This window comes from Drosophila ficusphila, unplaced genomic scaffold, assembly GCF_018152265.1.
Source record: "Drosophila ficusphila isolate 14025-0441.05 unplaced genomic scaffold, ASM1815226v1 contig_791, whole genome shotgun sequence".
Lineage (NCBI taxonomy): Eukaryota > Metazoa > Arthropoda > Insecta > Diptera > Drosophilidae > Drosophila > Drosophila ficusphila.
The window spans coordinates 28,154,116-28,172,887 of NW_025064737.1; the positions used below are offsets into that span (position 1 = coordinate 28,154,116).

Here is an 18,772-nt window from a genome sequence, read left to right on the forward strand (position 1 = left end):
CCCCAGATTGCCAGCTCATTACAATGGAGGGCGACCACAGGAGCGGAATGCCGAAAAACAATTGCAAACGGAGCACATTAAGTGCAGTTCACGCTGGCCGGCTAATGAGCCCCACTTTTCCCACTTCTCCCGCTCTTCCGGCCCCACCTCCCGGCGCTTATCTAACTTTCCACATTTTCGCATTTATAATGCTAATTCAGCAAGTTGATTACATGGCCGTCCACTCGTCCAGGATGCCGGATTATAAAATACAACATTGTGCGGCGGAAATGGAACAAAAAGCTGCAGTCGAAAGTCCCGACCCAGATAGTTGTCCGCCCTCCATGGAAAACACTTTGCTTTAATGTGCATTCGGCGGCAATTATGAGCGCATCAGCAGACCGACGGGAGCACTTTTCGGCCAATCTTCTGCAGCTCGCCAGTGCGCCACTTGTAATTTGCATGGCGGACAGGCGAGTTCTATGTTCTGCGGCGAATGACCCTCGCCGGCTTTTATTTATGCTCTCCAGCGCACTTTTCACTGTTGCCGAGTAAAGTGCTGCACGGTGGCGGTTCTGAAAACCCGCATCGTTTTCTCTTTAAAACTTAATTTGATGTGTTGCAAACGCATAAAAAAATAGTTACTCTCTCTAATAAATTTCCTTTATAATGCGCTGTAAATAATAATTCAGGCATTAACAGCTTAAAAAATTGATATGTTCTTTAAGCTGATTATTCAATAAAAGCTTGCTAAATTGTATCTGGATACAATTTTCCAACTAGTTGAGCATTAGGCGATTAAAGCAGACAAGCTTACTTCATTGTTTCCCAAAATTGTGCGTTGATTTAACGCATGGATTAGTTGAAGCTTTTAAACTTACTTTCGCTGCCACAGTGCTTGAAACCTAAATTGGGGAATGTGATTTCAGGAACTCCTGCCAACTGTCCACTGTGAAATCTATGGCTGCCACATGGGTTTGGTGTGGATGTGGACGCTGTGTTCTTCACCCAGTTTGTTTGCATTTCAAATTTGGCGTGCTGCATAATTTACAATTTTGAATCCATCTGCGCAAACCCAGCTCCACAGGCTGCACACGTATTTAGCCATCGTCTAGTATTTTCGTTGGCCAAAACCAACTGCCAACTGATACATCGGCTGAATGCCACACATGCACAGCGGAAAAGAGCATTCGTTTTGAACTGATAAATTCGCAGCAAAATAGAATATACTACAATTAAAATTAATGGCTCTATAAATATTTACACATATCAAATAAATGGTAGCTGTAGAACGCTGTATAACTTTATTCTAAGCTATTTATGGTAGGACAGTTACAATATTTTGTTAACAATCAGATTCAGCAACACAGTCAAATTGTATAGAAATGAACTAATCTTTTTTTTCAGTGCTCCCACTCTGCTCCCCCTTGAAAACCTGAATTTTTCATGTTTAATTTCAGTTAGTGCCGCCTGTCGAAAACTGGAAACCTTTCGGCGCCGTCCAGAGCGGATGTGGGGGTTTTTGTTTGGCAATTGTTTGGAGTGTGTGTTTGACACACAAGCCGCCACACACGGACCTTTATTTGCCGTGGTCGTGTCAGCCCGACGCTTCTGTCAATTGGCCCGAAACTACTCTCCGTAGTCCCGCATTCGGTATGCCGTTGGTGATTCCGGCCAACTGCGCCTGCAACTGGCTAACTCCTCGCAGGAACATAATGGAAACTCCCCTAATTGGGCTTAAACTTTTCAACACCTCAACACTTTAACTAGTCCAATGTCGGTCCTCCTCGGCTCTTAATGAGAATCCAGCACTTAGCATATCATATTCGCCACACCAAAGTTTCAGGGGCGAAGAGTTTAAAACTTCTGGGCCACCGCATACGAATATTATTTTCTGCCGGTTTTCCCAGCGGAGCAGACACATGCCGAGTAAGAAGGAAACTAAGTCTGGAGTCCCGGCTCGAGTGGCATTGCCCAGCCATACGAGCCGTACGAAGACACCCATCTCACGCCCTCAGACAATATAAATAAGCAAGCATGAGTTGCCTTTAAGTGAAATTCAATAACGCATAAAATTCCAGGGCACAAAGACCTCGCTGCGGGCGAAGAACTCGTGGGAAAGTGGGGGGCTTTGGGGGATAGTTCCCCCAGAACGCCATAAAAATGCAGGGGAATTTTGCATATTACAAATCATTGTTCTCGAGTGCATGCACGATTAAAAAGTACGACGAATCATAAAAAACCGAAACGTTTATGATGTCAATTTGTAGATTTGCCATAAAATACACCACCCAATTTGCATTTAAAATCAATTGCTGATTGAATCTCATGGTGAATCAACTCTGGCGTCTTTTCTTTCTGTGTAGAGCTGACTCTCAAGTTGGCTACAAAACTGTTGAGTCAGCACATTGGAAGCCTTGTTTGAGTGCCAGGACTAACATGGCTAACTCGGTTATGAATTCCCATTTACTTTTGCATTAAATCCTGGCCAAATATGCAAAGCACATTTTCCAGCTGCAAAGTTAAAGGCGGGAAACCGAAGGCAAAATGGAAGCTTCACCCTCGATAAGTCAACAAGTCGTCGCTGTTTTTTGCTAAGACAAATTAAATTTACAAACAAATGGCGCACAGCACACAGAAGTTGTTCTGGCGAAAAAGTTAAGCATCGTGCATTTGCCAAAGCCCCGGGGTTTCCGCAGGAGCGGCAGCTACAACAACCACAGGATCCGAGGATCTGAAGAGGAGTTTCGGGAGCAACAAGCAAATGCCAGTTATTATTCTTGCCCCCGCCGAAATAATGCCGCTTTTTTCGGTTCGGGTTTGAGGTTTTTTTCGCATTATGCGAAAACTGTTGGGGGTGGGCCACTGTTCGGGGCGGTTCGCCTTTAAAAATGTTTCACTTAAGCAGGGAAGCTGCTCTCGAGCCCCAATAAAAACAAAATGTGTACACGACAAACAAACATAAAGTTAGGAGCTCGTTAAATTACGCCAAGGGGTAAAGATATGCGAACATGCTTTCACTTTTACAGCTGCCATCCGAGTCTGTGTGTACATCTGAATAATGTGGAGTTGTCAGAGAGATATATCCCCGCAACAGTTCCTCCGCGGTTCCGATATCCCTCCTAGTTGCGACCTCCTTCCCACTCGCAGATAGCTTGAGTGCGCCGCCAGCTATTCCCAAACATATATTTTATAATCCCGGCTGAAGTCGGCCAGAGCACGTGACGCCATAAAGTCAGTCGAACGCCGGAGCGACTTAGCTTAAGCCTGGCTTGCGGCATTTCCCAGTTCGAAGTCGGCGAGGAGCCCCGCCCCCTCCTGCTCCTATATCTCGGTTTGTGGATCCCCGCATTCGATTGGGTGAAGGGTCTGCCAAGGATTCAGTGGAGCGCAAATTGTTGGGGAAAACAGCGACGCGTTCGGGCGAAAAAGGCGCGAAAATCTGATTTGAGAACGGACCAAGCCGCAAAACCCGAAGCCAAAATTAGATATGTACATATATGTACGTCTGCGGAAGGAAAGGCAAGCTGAGTCGTGTAACCTTCGACCTGTAACCTCTTCGTATCTCAATTTAAGGCTGAAAGCTTCTTTAAAATGTGTAATATCTTGAAAATTAAGAGCAGTATGACTTGGTAATTTATTGAAATCAACGGCAACGAATCGGAGTGTAAGTAAGGAAAGATAATTTATGTGATGAGCAATCATTTACAGCAGCCGATAAATATAGCATATATAGCTCACTACATTTATTTTCCTTAAAGCTGCTTTCACGAAAACCAATTGCGAGCGATGTAGCAACTCGCGATGATTGATTGGACGGAAAAGTTCGGCGAGGGCAACTACATTCTATAAATAAGCGAAAGGGACGGAAAAGAAGCGATTGCAACATTCGTATTAATCGCTTTCCCTGAAAGAGAAAGTTTATCAATTTCGACAGAGACCGACAAAAAATGCTCATGCCAAGCGCGATATTAAAAAGTGCCCCAATTCATTTGTGAGTACATCTTTTTGCGGCGACATCAATAACCGATGAGCTGCCATAAATCCAGGGGCACTCGCTTTATCCGAGTCCTGCGGTAGCACGGCAACTACAACGATTTCAGCAACCCCACTTTCACCTGGTCACGCAATCTGCAAGGGCTGCGAGGAGCGGAAAGGTTGTCAAGGAACCACTTTAATTTCCTTGATATATGCCCGATGCGATAAGTTCCACCTGACAATGCGGGCGTATCTATTATTAAGATCTGCCATTCGGAAAGCCTTCTCAATGAGCAGAAACACATGCCGATGGCCGCAAAAGGAGAAACTAAGCCGCTCGGGGTCATTAACATAAAGAACTCGGCGGGCGGAGGATGCCCAGAACACACATTCCTACACCTACTTGCCCCAAAAAAAAGTAACGAGCCACAACCAGCAGAACCTCTCGAAAACGGAGAACGGAAAACGAAGAACGAAGAACCCGTGTCTGAAAAGATGCATAAATCATGGCGACCTGACTGGAGCCGAAAAAGGAAAGCGGGGATCACGATGTCAGCAAATGGCAAAACTGTCATTTTCTAAAGAATTTAATTGACAGTGGAAAGTCATAAATTATACGGCGTATCAAAGATGGGCCAGCAGCCCAGCAGGAAGCGTATCCTGCGGCATTAGCGCTAATTGTGGGGCGCCCGTGCCACTTGGCAAAACAAAGAAGTCCTGGGGAAACACGTGTGTGCCCGGGCGTGCGTGAAAGCAAAAACATTCCTATTTGGTTTGCTAATAAATTAATGATATACTCGTACTCGTATGGGCTCCGCCCCCGAAAATCTCGGCAGAGGACGATTCTGTGACAAACACTTTGGCGACACTCGCATGCGAGGCGATTTATAGCCCAAAGGACATTAATGGAAGGACCAGCAGCCGTGTGACGAATTCGGGATGTGTGCGCCACGACGAGGCGTCACTCGGACTGGCCCAAATAAAACGGCAGCGCGGCTCTGGCCCAATCATTTATCTTCCGGCCATTGTGGAAGTGCTTAGCCAACACTGCCAGATGTAAACACTCCACTGGATCAGGGGACCAGGCTGGCGAAAACCTTGAGACCGGTTTCCGGAAAAGGTTTAATGGGTAGAAGGCTGGCCGGCGATTAACGACAGCAAATACGGGAAAATGTATTTGCGGCATCATTAAAGCCATTGGTTAAATGATCAGCTCAATAGCACAGTAATGAAATTGTAAGCTCTTTTAACAACATAAATAGCTAAGGGATTATTAACTGCTAGTTATGTTATTTTTGTAAGACCCTTAGCAATGCACGTCAGCTGCCTAAATTGAAATTAAATTCCCTATTTTATCTCTTTTTGTTAGTTAGTTGCTAGTTGCTTCCGCGAAATTAAAGCCGCATGGAGAACCAAGCGAAGGCGGTGGCCCTGCGCACCTGGCGCCGCATCCTGGACCACCTCTCGCGGATCAAGGGATGCGAGATTCCGCAGAGGGAGACCAGCTGGTACCGCGGACTGACCCCGTCCCAGCTGGCGGCTGCGAGCAGCCTGTCCACCATCCTGCCGGACAACATGGACGAGAACACGGCCTCCGGGGTGGCGAAGCTGATCGGGCACATGGGCCTGCACCCGGCGCCCTCGTTGAAAACCCTCTGCCAGGCGATCCAGCTGAGCCGGGGCAACGACCTGGCCTTCCTCTGGTTCCTCATGGAGCTGTGCTACAAGACGCCCAACCACGGAGAGACCTACAGTGCCAACGAGCAGATCATCATGTCGGCCATCTTCCGCCTGGACCTCCTCCCCACTCTGAGGGAGCTGGACCGCTGGCTCCCCCTCCCCCACTCCTCGAAGGCGCACAGGGACAAGGCGGAGGCCCGGAGGAAAAGGAGCCAGGGGCTGAGGAAGGAGAGGGAGCGGGAGCGCCAGAAGGAGCAGGCCAGAAAGGCCAAGGTGTCCTCTCCGCTTTCGCCCTACTTCCAGGAGCACAACATCAGCGGAAGGCTGAGGAGCGAGCGAAGACTGCTCTCCGAGTATCCCAGCACCCCAGCGCTTCTCTTCGGAATGGAGGAGGAGCCCCCGAGTCCCAGTTGTGGACCCGCTGGTTCGGAAGCTATAACCTCAGCGAGGCCCATCGGATCGGAATGTCCATAGTGCTGCGGGAAATAAACAGCATTTTCGAGTCCTTCAAGGCAGCCTGTCTGCCTCCTCGCGAGGTGGAGTCCTTGTGCGCCCACCACCAGCACATCCGCGAGATGGAGAAGTCCTTGAAGGCGCAGATGGAGCTGATAAAGCGGCGGAAGTGCGAGGAGCTCGTCAACGCCAGCAATCGATTGCAGGAAAGAAAGCGGAAGCGAGTGATTCAGGAGCTGGAAGACATGAGTGCCTGCTACTTGAAGCGCTTCCAGGAGATGGCAGCCAGGGCCAGGTTGGCCTCCACCAGGAAACAGCTCTTTGGCGGCAGTTTCGCCAAGGCCTTCCCCCTTCTGCTACTCGAAAATTGGACAGAAGTGCGACGACTTCGAGGAGGAAAGATGTCAGACCTTCGAGGCGGACGCGCCACCAGAAAGGGATTCCGGCCAACATCACAGGAATTCAAGCAGGTGCAGTAGGTCCAGGACAAGGCTGGCCAGTGGAGCCCAGCGGAAGGTTAAGTCGAAGTCCAGGTCGAGATCTCGATCGAGGAGCAGATCCAAAACGAGGAGGAAGATGAAGAGAAGCACCACGGAAAAGTCTAAAGTTGTGGAGGAGAAGCCCCCTCGCAAAAAGGGGAAAGACGAATTCGAGGACATAGAAGTCAGGTTGTTGGAAGGAGACAAGCCCATCCTGCCAGGATGTCCCGACTTCAACCCGGAGATAATAGAGTGCGCCAAGTGTCACACCTTCGATCCCCGAAAGAGTGCGCCCGGAAAACAATCCATGGAGCACCGTCCCAGCAGCCTGATGCAGTTCCTCCGATTGTGCGGCTCTGAGAAGATTGAGATGGAGCGTTCTGTCCTCGAACAGGATACGAATCCCTCCCATTCTGCTCAGAGCCCCAAGCCGAGTGTCCAGCTCTTGGAACTGGGACCTCCGGGAGGCGGGGGCGTGAGGTTCAACTATCGCGAGCTGTTTGGCTCGATGCACAGGACTCATTTGGACGACGAGAGGAGCCGTCTGAAGGAGGCCTTTGTGCGGGCCATCGACGACGATGTCCAGTACCTCAGTGCTGCTTTGAATGGGGAGGAGGAGGGCTCCATAGACGCTCTGGTGGATCGGGCGGCCAAGCGGGTTTTCGCCGAGGATGTGAAGGCTTTTCACAAAGAGCTGCAGAAGTTGCAGAGCAGAAGGGCTGCAAAGGCCAGAACGGAGTCACGGCTAGACTTCGGCCAGGAGTTCTACGATCCCGATAACATCCCTCTGATGAGGGAGATGCTAAGATTGGGCCTCGAAAAGGTGGCTCAGGACAAGAGGTACGTGCTGCCCACCCTGCCCAACGTGCACTCACTTCCCTACCTCATCGAATGGATTCGACTCCGCTACGGAAAGCGGTACTCGCACAGGGAGAAGGAAAGGATCCTGGCTAAGGACAAGCTGGTCATGGACCAGATGACCTGGCTTATGCAGACCAGCCTGGTGAACATCCCGTCGCTCCCCTTTACGGACAACGTGAGGAACCTGGGCAAACTGAGGGAGGTGGCCAATAGACAGAGGGAACGGCACACCAACCACTTCCTGGAAGCCATGATGGAGGTGGAGAGGGTCTTCTACTCCGCCATGAAGCCCCAGTTCTGCCCAATGGGTACGGAGTCCACCTTTCTGGCCTACCTGCCCGCTCACTTCTTTGACCTGGGCTTCACCATCAAAAATCAGGGTGAAGAACAGGGAGTTTTCCATTAACCTCTACCTCTTGTTACTTAAAGAAGACTTCTCGGAATGTAGTTTTAATTAAGATATATGTGGCAGTACTTTTTTCTTTTTCTAGAAGGTATTTTAAGTACTCCAATGCTTGGGAGGATCTATATAAGTTTGGTTTAAATGCTTTAAAGATGTGGAGCGGCTCAACTCTGCCATTTTGCACCTGTACAGTGCACACTTGCTATGCATCGACGCATTTCCTGTTCCGCTGATGGTCGTGCAGTCGGGCAACATGTTTTCCCGGAGGGACTTGCAAATGGGCTGTTCAGAACGCACCTGTCCATAAACGTAAACCTGCATGTTTGCGGGTGAATTATTCAGGCCGCCCTGCCCTTTGGCCAACGGCGAATGACTTCGGGCCGGAATCTCCGCTTGGAACTCGGACTTCGAGCCTCTGAGTGCGACGGAGCGAATTGCGTTATCCTGCGTAAAGTCAGCTTATTAAAATATTAATTGAAAGTGGAAGCGCCGATAACTGACCAACAACAATGGCGGCAGTCCGTCCATTTTCCTGTCGTTTCCATCCCAATTTTCCGTGGCCGAAATGTAAACACGACGCTGCTTTATTGCCCTCATAATTATGGCTTAATGAAAGCGCCAGACACGGCCGAATAAACGGCGGCTGCTTCCTTAGCTCACCTGCTACCGAACGCTAACCAAAACACACAGGACACACGGAATTTGGGACGAGGGTTGTGGGATGTGGGCTCCCTCGTAAATGCGGGTGGTCTTTATAGCGGCAGATACAGAAACATCCGAATAACGCGTTAAAATGCCCGGAATTCTCCTCAGCGACTAGGGAACACACTTGGATACCAGCATATGTTGTTTGAGTGCCTTCGGCAAATTATGGGGGCTTAGATCTACGGAAGATAATCATAACTCTTAACTGCCTACATCAGCTAGCTTATCACAATTCCCCTTCAGTTGAATCACAAAGCACAGCCCATAGTCAGCATACCCTTTCCCCACAATTCCCTTTCCGTAACCATGCTAGATTGCGCATACGCTCAGTTAGCCAAAGGCCCACAAAAGCCACATTCTGCAAATGCCCTTCGTTTCGCCAGCGGAAGATGCTGCGCTCATTGTTTTACGAGCCATAAACATTAACAATTAGGCCGGGTACCCGAGCCGTTATGATTTTTACAGCCTGCTTTAATTAGAAAAACACATTAGCAGCGCTCCTAGACAGCTCGTCTCCGTCTCCGTCCATCCATCCATCAGTTCAGTTGCAGTGCTCGTTAACTCTCGTGCCGAAGGCGCAGAACGCGTAGTACCCGACGCCGGCGCCCAGCAGGACGGCCAGGCAGAGCCACACGTTGAAGGTCATGAAGACGAGCATCAGCAGGAAGGATATGAGGACCTGCAGGACGTGCAGCAAGGTCTGCAGCAGGTGCATCCTGGAGCACCAGGCCTTCAGCCGGATGCGCGGCTCTCCCGCGGTCTGGCCATCCTGCTGGACGTGGTGGTGGGTGGGCGGTGTCAGGATCATCGAGGACTGGTTGGGCGGAGACCCGTGTCCGTGTCCGTGCCCGTGTCCCGAGTGCTGGAGGGGCGGCATCGAGGGCGACCGCGGGCGGTAGGCGTAGATCTGCGTGCCGGACTGCTGGCTGCTCCTCCGGGGATACGTCGGCTGGTTGTAGTCGTAGTTGGCTTCCCTGTACCTCGGCGGGGGGTTGTACTCGCCCCTCCCTCCCTGCAGTCTCCGCCGGTTCCGCGCGAAGAGCCACTCCCTGAAGAACTTGAGGGCCTCGTAGAGCACGGCGACCAGGAAGATCAGCAGACAGGAAAGGGTGAGTGCCAGCACGGACTCGGTGCGCCAGAACTGGAACAGAATGGTCTCCGCATCGCCGGTGTGAAAGAACATGGACATGTGGTGCCCTCCTTCGTCTCCTCCTCCTTCTCCGTGATTTGCATGCTTATCCCCCGCGTGGTGGGAGTGGTGTGCCATCGCAGGGGAGTGGTGTCCCTCGTGGCCGGAGCTCGGAGGATCTGAGCCGGGGGAATCGTGGGAACTGTGGTGAACGTGACCCTCCGAAGCATCAGCTCCATGGTGATCCATGGGAAAACATCGGTGGAGATAAATGTAAGTTGTTAATTGTGTAGACTCGATCGACAATAAGGTAACAGCTTTCTAGGGGATTTCGACAAAGACTACGACCAGAGCAACTACTTCAAGGTAGGAAAGCATTTGTCATATAAAAATAAATTCCTTATTTCATTTTGTCATTTCATTGGTAATACGTAATTTTACATTTAAGATTTTTTTTTCTTTTTCCACAATTTATCAACCTCGTTGCCAGACATGAAACCCATGTCAAACTACCTCCGCTTTTCAGCGATTGTCTGTACATAGTGCCATGTTTGGACCGCGGCCTAATGCCAATTCGTGGATTCATTAGCATAAATGACAGGCGGACAGCACATGCCACGTGCCACGTGAAACGAAATCAATGCAGTTGCTGTCCGCTGTCCGCTGCTCGTTGTTTTCTGGGCAGGACAAGCGGGCAAATTTGCTGGCGCTAATGGAATCCATTTTTCACTCGCCGCGCGGATGAGACGAGCTGCACCGCAGTCCTCCGGCCCAACCGTGCATATTAATAAAGATTTAAGCGAGGCAACCGGCGAAATTAAGATCGTACACTGGGAGCGCGGCTCAAGCACTTGCGATTGCTCACGAGCTGGCCATTAGATGTTGTAATACCGGGTATTAATCATACGCCGCGTTAATTTATGGGCCAGCCGCTGATTGCCGAACAAGATTTTCAGCCAGACGTGCTGCAATCTTGGCCGCCTTTTCGGAGTGTACGTGGCGCTGAAAGGGATCCGAAGCGCCGTTCCTGCTGAAATGAAGCCAGTAGCTGTCGCCGGGAACGCCTCGCTGACCGCCCATTAATGCGGCTCCTTTGTGCAGGACCACATTAATCATTGCGAACGCTGCAGCAGCCATCGCAGCATGGCTCCCGAGTATTTTGGCCGCTTTCTGCTTTGTTTTTTGGCCCGCAAAAAACAAAGAAGCCGACGAGGCCGGCAACAAAGTGAGTCCCGTGGTGAATGCTTTGCTTTCCCATGGCTGCTCAAGCACTTCCGGCCGGCCTCACCAGCCTTAATTGTCGAGGCGGAAGGAAATCGAGAATGGCAAACTAGAATTGCTATACATTAAATACCCTGCAGAGCTGGAAGGGCGAAACCGAAATATTAATGCAATTACTTTGGAACAAGGTGGTTAATTAAAATAAAATGCCAGGCCTTTAAAGGGGGAATTTTTAGGGCTGATTGTGTTTTTATTTACAAAGAACTATCTAGAAAATTCCTAGTGAGACAAAAAGTATTTGAGCAGAGAAAGAATTTACTTTAAGTTCACGAGATGGAGATTATTATTGAGACACGGACGCGAGAAACTAAAATCGGGCTTAGCAAATCCTTTTGCGTTATCCAGTTAGGAGCTAATTCTGTCAGCTACCCTTTGCCCAGGCTGCAATGTCCATTGTGTGCAGTCCTCGGCTCCTCGGGAATGTAATTCCTTTTGATGCCCGACACGGCTTAAAGCTCCTTGAGGTCCTGGATCCTCCATTCCGTTCTTTATCAATTGTCTTGTAGAGCAAAGCGTTAATCATGCGGCATTTAACGAGACTAAAGCCGACTGCTCCCACGGGACCGAGATTTCCACGGTCAAAGTTTTGCTGCCCGTTCTCTACTTTCGATAAAGCGACAGCCATGAATTCCGAGAAGGAATGAAAAATGTTCGCTCGCTTTGTGTTTGTCTGTGTGTGTGGGTGAGTGTGCGTGGGTGCTTGGGAAACCCAAAAGAAAAGCGAGGCATTCCGAGCAGCCTTGCGTGTAATCGCGCTGCTAAGTCCATTTAATCAACTTAATTTTGTACAAATTCTCAGACATTTCGGGTCACTTTTCCCGTGCTTTCATCATTTCGGGCAAGTGACGCAATTCCCGCAGGGCGGCGTTTAATAAAACATTTTCCACAATTATAACAATCCGGGGAGAGCGGATTCCTATCGCGTCATGTTGAAATGGAGTTGTTAGCGCTCGCAATAATTTACATAATTTGTTTCGAATACACTTCGAACGAGTCAAGGGTGTGCGTGTTGCATACTTGTGGGCTGCCCTTGGCTCACCCGGCGGATACGCAATGTATGCCCAACGACGTCGGCAAGTTTTTGTGAAAGCCCGAACACGTGTTCTCAGCTTATTGTCACAGAAGTACGAAGAGTAAATAACGTTTGATTACACTTTGTATTTCGCTCCCCGAGCCATTTAATACCCGCACAAAATATTAAATTCCCATTTCGTCGAGATGCTGCTTTGATATTTATTAAATTTAACTTCCAACATCAGAGGGGCCACACCATCCCTCGAACCTCGAACCTCGAACCTCGACCGAAAGTCATTTGCTGAAACCGGAGCTCATTTCTTTTGGGCAAATACATTTGGAAATTTGTCGTATTACCTTGCAGCGCATTCGACATTTGGCTGCCGGGGAGGGTCATCGATTTTCGATTGCGATATCGAAACAAATCTAGCCACTTTGGCGGCCTTTCAAGCGGCAACCCGAAGCGCAAACTGGAGAGTGCCACTCACAGGAAATTGAGCTGAATTGGGGTTTTTCGCTACGTGCCTCGCTTTTATTGTTCCTCGGGATCGCCCAGAAAAGGGTCCTGTCTGTTGATTTATGTGGCGAGTGCTTGTTAACACTTCACAGCTACGAGCCCGACAACTGCAGGCATTTTCATAAGCGATTCCTCGCAGAGCCCTGCCAGCTCTCAAGGACATCGTGCCGGCCCTCGTGACGTTTCGAGATGTTTCATAAACGTCGCATTAGTGTCACGTAACTGCTAATAGAAAAAGTGCTCGTAAAACTGCAGACTTTACTGCTGCTACACGATAAATATTTCGCTCCCCAACTGCAGCGCAATTCCACTGCACTCGTCAGCACTTTTTTCACTCTGGAATTTTTTGAGTGCCGAACGCAGCTATTTGGATACGGCAATCCGCTTAACCAAAAGGCAAAGCGCACCCAAAACACAATCCCCTTCCACATCCGAGGCGGATGGCGGAAAGCGGAAGGCTGAAGAAGGCGTGGCCTTGTACTCGGCGTGTGTCCTTTTTTCGGCTGGCTCATAAAGTGGCATCCTAGCATGTAGTCTGTGCTCTGTATTCTGTGTGCCGAGGAGCGGGCGAGAATCATCATTTATCAGCAGGCAGCCAGGAGCTCAAAATGCACGGAAAACTAAGTCTGCGATTCAAATTGGAAGGGCTCTTTCTTCCGCACAAGAAGAGAAAAGGTCCAATCATTAAAAAAGAAGAAGTAAAACCAAATTGTTACTATTAATAAAGTTGTATTCCATTTCTTTAACTCTGTGATATGAATTAGTTCCATCTAGTTTTATTTCCACTTCCCCAAGCATTCTGTCTGTTTCTCTCTCTGTGGAATCCCTGAAAACACACCAGGATCTGTCAAATTTGGGCGCAGCTTTTTGCGAGTGTGAAACTGATTCTGCTGGCGCCGTCAGATCCGCTTCACTTTGTCATTGTCATACCCTTTTCGAGCTCCTTTCTACGGTTCTGTTTCCGGAATCTCGACTGCTTAGGATACCCGCCTTGTTTATGGCCAACAAAAAGTGGGGCGAGGAATGCGCAGATATTTGCATACAGCATCGCACTTTTCGAGGGCTTCCGCCGCAGATGTTTGTAGGTTTGGTGGTGTTTCGCCTTTTGGTAGAGCGCCATGTTCCCCTTTCCCCGCCTCGCTTTTCACTTTTCACTTCCGTTTCCGTGCGTTTTGCACGTTCACCCAACTTGTCATTCGCAATGAGCTGAACGCGAATGCACTCGATGGGCGACTGGCTTGCAGCTGCTTTTCTATGTTTTTTGGCCGCCAGTCTGTTAAATTGCGCATTCAGTTGACATTCAGCTGCACGGGCTGCCAGCAGCTGCTGCAACTCGCATTTGTTGGATTTGAATCCAGTTCTGATTTCGCCCGCTTGCGCTGCTTTGAAAAGTTAAACCTGTCGCTTTTCATAAAAAGCATTTCAGCTGCTAAAAAATACAATTCCAGGAAGACTCGTAGCTGAAATGCAAGGAAAAATACTATACATGGAGGCAGTTTCTCGCTTTTTCCGCGAAAAGATGGAAATACTTACTGAGATCCTTTTCCCCAAGCAACACAATACATTAAATGACAAACACCAGTTAATTACATTGATACGGTTGCCTTTTATTTGATGCCTTAATTTCCGCATGCTTTTTCGGGAAAACAGTTGAAATGCAGTTTGCAGTTTTGTAAGCTTCACTTGGAAAGTGTTTTAGTTGTTATTTGTTTGTTTTTCTCAATTACTTGCTTTAGTTTTTAATCATAATATTGATGTTTGTTTTTGTAATGAACTCTAGTTCAGTTTGCGTAAATTATCTGCGCTTAGTTTGTCATGCTCGCTTGCCCTTGTTTGTTTTTCATTTTCAATTTCATTTTAATTTTCATTATCCGCTTTCCATTTTCCATTTACCATTTACCATTTTCGATTTCGATTTCATGGGTGTGGGGTGAATGCGTGTGGGTTATGTAAATAGTTTGATAGCTTATCTCATCAAGTTACGAATAGCTCAGTTTCCATCGTTTGTTGGTTGGTTGGTTGGTTGCGAATATCATAATGCACTTCTCGCAGTGCTACATACATATACAATAAAAACATGCACACTTAGTTGACTATATCTATATGTATAGGTATGTGTGTATTACGTCTGATGCAGCTTCGATCTAAACATAAAAGTAATGCTTAATGTTTGGTATCACAGAGAGGCGTGACTTTTCATACAAAATACAACGAAAGACTAATGCAGAAAGTTACAAAATACAATTTAGTTCTCTTCTCACTTGAGCCGCAGTTTGAGCCGCACAGTGTGTATACATACATATAGGCTACCTTCCCACATATTCATATACATATATAGTATACTCGTATATTATAGACAGAGCCGCAGATGGCTGGGTATTTACAGTGGATAGCTTCTTGCACGAACATAATAAATCTAGGTTAATCAGTAGGCTTAACTTGGCTGCAGTCTGCAGTTTGTAAATTTAATTTTTGGCTTAGTTTGAGTATCGCAAATCAACTAACTACGCTGGCATTTTTCTTTTTTTTTTTTTGGGTGGGTCAGGGAAATGGGATTGGATTGGTGGACTTTTGCGGGGTATCAATAGATTCGATAACGATTGTGTCTCATATCCGGTGCTGATTGTTTTCGAAACATAAAAGGAACCGTAGAAACCTGTCACAGTTACAACCGTGTCTGTGTGTGTGTGTGTTTGGTTTGTGAGTGTGTGTTTGTGTGTGTGTGGGGTGGACCACACCGATTGCTTAGTTCTACATTTAAAATTACAACAACAAGTTACATTTAGAGGAGTCGTCTACACTTCGCACTTTAATGCGAATGTCAGGGGTGCACATATACAGAGATACGCACTACTAACACTACTACATACAAATATCCATGTGTGTGTGTGTGCTGGGGTGGCCGGGGAGCAAGCTTCCTTCTCCGGCAATACAATGTATAAAAGTACTCCCTTGGGAAAACTATCTCAAGTTCTAATGGAGCAAAGAGTTCAACTTATAAAACAATTCTGAAGTTGGGCACTGCCAAAAGTGTTCAGAAAATAACTATCCCCTCGCACAGTGTTTAGATATCTAGACCGCCACCCCAGCACGTATACTTAGGTGAGTGTGTGTCGAGCAGAGAGGTCGCCTCCTTCCCCCGGAAGCCTCGAGGAGATCCTTCGACGGCAGACAGCTCAGATTCGCTTGGCTGGAAAGACTCGCTCGCCCTGGGAGGAGTCCTGCGCCTAGAGGAAGCTCTCCCTGGCGCCGTGCCGCTCGTCGCCCAGCATCACCCGCTGCGAGGGCGGCTCGCCGTACTGGTCCTGGTAGTAGTTCTCCCGCATCATGGTGTTCAGGCTGGAGCAGCGGAAGTAGAGGATCTCCTGGAAGGGCTTGCGGAAGTCCCGGTTGAGGGTGGCGTAGATGATGGGGTTCAGCAGGGAGTTGGCGTAGCCCAGCCAGAGGAAGAGCGAGGAGAGCGAGGCGGGCACGTGCATCGTCTCGAAGGGCCGGATGAGGGCCAGGATGAAGAAGGGCAGCCAGCAGACGGTGAAGGCCGACATGATGATGCCCAGCGTGGTGGAGGCCTTCTTCTCCTTGGCCAGCTGGAAGCGCAGCTTCTTGTGGTGCGGCGAGCCCAGCAGCCCCGTCGATCCGCTCACCCCGCCCCCGCTGCCGTGGCCCGCGAGCACTCCGCCCCCGCTGCTCAGGCCGCCGCAGGTGGAGTAGGTGAGCGAGGTGTTGCCCACGCTGCTGTGCCGCTGGCCGTTCCCCGAGCTGCCCAGCTCCGTGTGCCCGAGGGCGGGCGCCTGCGGGGCGGAGGGGGAGCCGGTGCCGTTGAGCGCCTGCTGGAGGTGCGTCTGCGCCCGCTTCTCCTCCAGGACGATGCGGCGCGCCGCCCGGAAGATTTGGTAGTAGACGAACAGCATCACCGAGAGCGGGATGTAGAAGGAGCCCAGCGTGGCGTAGATCTGATATGCGAAGTTCTGGCACACCGTGCAGATGGGCTGCCCCTCCTCGTCCTCGTGCTCGTTGCCCAGGATCAGCAGCGGCGGCAGTGAGATGCAGGCGGCCGCCAGCCAGACCACGCCCACGCAGAGCATCATGCGGCGCGGCGTCCGCTTGACCCCGTACTCCAGCGGCTTCGTGATGGCCAGGTAGCGGTCCACCGAGATGGCGCACAGGTTCAGGATCGAGGCCGTGCAGCAGAGCACGTCGAAGGAGACCCAGATGTCGCAGAGCAGCGGCCCGAAGTTCCACTTCTCAAGCACCTCGTAGAGCAGGGCCATCGGCATCACCAGCAGGGCCACGCACAGGTCGGAGAGGGCCAGCGAGACGAGCAGGTAGTTGCAGGGCCGCCGCAGCTTGCGCACCATGCAGACCGCGATGCAGACCAGCACGTTGCCCACCACGGTGCCCAGGATCACGATCAGCAGCACGATGCTCACGAAGATCGAGGTCAGCGGCGGCAGCACGAACTCCCCGGCGGCGAGCTCCTCCAGCAGGAGCGGCGTGTCCGAGAGGGGCACCAGCGTCGTGTTCCCGTCCCCCAGGCTGCTGCTCGTGATGCCCTGGTACGAGACGACGGCCACGGGGCTGCTGTTCGCGGAGGAGAGGCCCGCGGAGACGGAGGCCACGGCGCCCAGGAAGGCGCTGCTGCTGTTGAAGTCCTGCGCGGCGGGGGGCTCCGTCCCGCCCTCCTCGGGCGGAGCGGGGAAGGAGGCGGGGGCGGGAGCGGGGCCAGGAGCGGGAGCGGTGGCCCTGCCCGCCGCATAGGCGATCCAGCTGCTGAGGAACAGGACGAACAGGGTCAGCGTGGCGGTGGAGATCAGTTTCTGGTGGCGGTTCCGCTGGAGGCGGTGGCGGTGGCGGGGGCGGGGGCAGTCCTGCCCGGACCCGGCCATCAGTCTTCAGTGGCTGCGGCGGGCTAACGCGGCGTATGAGCAACCCAGTGCCGACCTGCTGCCCAGCATTGCGGCTTCGTAGCCCCGCGGCATCATTGCGAACTCGCCACCGCGCCGAGATTCACTGCGCCGCTCTCGCCATTAATCATAATTTCAATAAAAGCAAGCCTCTTATTAGTTTCGCCCCGGGTCCGCCGCTGATTACTAATTTATGTGGGGCGTATGCTTAATAAAAGCGCTGCCTGCGGCCGCCAGTTGATGTGGTCATTGACTTTTATGCCCTGTACTGCGGGTATCTCTTCCAGCAAATCTCAGCGGCTTGTGGACTGTGTGATTGTCGCCGGGCTGCAAGAAAAGGAAGGAGAAATTCATTACTCAGCTGGTTTATAAAGTGCAAATGGCAGCGACTTAAAGTCTGAATTTAAATTCGCATAAATTCATGGGCCCGGGGCCACCTCTCTTTTCCCTCACGCTTTCTTCATCACTTTCTTCATCGCTTTCTCCGTCGCTTTCTCACAAAGCTCACAAAGAACTCAGCTCACGCACATGTCGCCCTAATGATGGTCCCAGTTGTTACCAGTTCAGGGAAAATTTAAAAGAACGAATCAACGAGGAAAAAAGGAAAATAAAAGAGAAACAACCGCGAACGTTTCTTGCCCCGCCGGCCATCGTCAGATGGTTTGGGTGCTGCTAAGAATTTTCCCCGCTTTCCCAGCCTCGCGGTTAATCATCAGAGCCCGCCGCTCGGCGTCTCTTTGTATTAATTTTCATACTTCCTTTGATTATTGAATCGCTGGCTCGCTGCCTGACCCGAACCGCAGGCCACGCCCCCTTCCCCCCACCGTTTCCGCCCACAAGCACTTGACGCTCTTCGGAAAGCGAAACAAATAAACAAAGGGCAGCTAAAAGGCGGTGGCGCCTACGCCATTGTTGCGGCCTTTTCGTTCGGCAGCTTCCGTTTGGCATTTTTATTTATTTCGCCCTCGTCCTCGGAACTCCTCCGGCTTCCTGCCTTTGTGGTCAGTCGGGGGAAGGGAGGACGAGGTCCAAGAGCCGCGCACAGAAATACAATTTATACATTTCGCCCTAATTGAATTCCATTGCGAAGCGCTTGAAGGTGTCGTCGAACTCGGCTTCGCAGTTGGGAGGCGCTTTAAAAAGGCGTTTGCGAGGCCCGCTCTCATGTGTCTCGCTTAACGATTTATTGAAGGCGGCCAAGTGGCAATTGAGGCTCGAAAATCGGGGAATTGGGGCGGGGCAAGGCGTCTAGACGGCCAGACGATGCCACACCTGTGCGACAGGTGTGAGCCCTCTCGACACTCAAAAATCAGGGAAAACTTAAGCAACATTACGCAGGAGCCCAGCATCATTATGAAACTATTCTCGAAGGAAACGAACTTTAAACCT

General features: G+C 50.3%; 3 protein-coding genes across 3 annotated transcripts in view; 1 reads left to right on the forward strand and 2 right to left on the reverse strand.

Annotated features, from left to right (window-relative positions):
- Nucleotides 1–5,238: 5,238 nt before the first annotated feature.
- LOC108086866 lies at nucleotides 5,239–7,904 on the forward strand. Its single transcript, XM_017183928.2, is given in 3 exon segments — nucleotides 5,239–6,034; nucleotides 6,037–6,434; nucleotides 6,436–7,904. Coding segments are annotated over 3 exon segments (2,472 nt in total). The 5' UTR covers nucleotides 5,239–5,361; the 3' UTR covers nucleotides 7,837–7,904.
- A 1,087-nt stretch (nucleotides 7,905–8,991) lies between these two features.
- Nucleotides 8,992–9,995, reverse strand: LOC108086800 (CUF1-dependent copper transporter 1). The gene has a single exon (XM_017183841.1). The coding sequence runs from the start codon at nucleotides 9,914–9,916 to the stop codon at nucleotides 9,080–9,082; it is 837 nt and encodes a 278-aa protein (XP_017039330.1). The 5' UTR covers nucleotides 9,917–9,995; the 3' UTR covers nucleotides 8,992–9,079.
- Nucleotides 9,996–14,065: 4,070 nt separating this feature from the next.
- Nucleotides 14,066–18,772, reverse strand: part of LOC108086785 (5-hydroxytryptamine receptor 1) — a 47,584-nt gene continuing 42,877 nt past the window's right edge. The window contains exons 3-4 of the mRNA XM_043209049.1: nucleotides 17,198–17,710; nucleotides 14,066–17,161 (exon numbers count right to left, since the gene is read on the reverse strand). Of these exons, the coding sequence (XP_043064984.1) occupies nucleotides 15,707–17,161; nucleotides 17,198–17,365 (1,623 nt within the window). The 5' untranslated portion in view covers nucleotides 17,366–17,710 and the 3' untranslated portion in view covers nucleotides 14,066–15,706. The remainder of the gene's footprint in view (nucleotides 17,162–17,197; nucleotides 17,711–18,772) is intronic.

Bases quoted from the DNA above. Each gene is read 5' to 3' on its own strand.
- LOC108086800 (XM_017183841.1), bottom strand. From the start codon at position 9,916: ATGGATCACCATGGAGCTGATGCTTCGGAGGGTCACGTTCACCACAGT.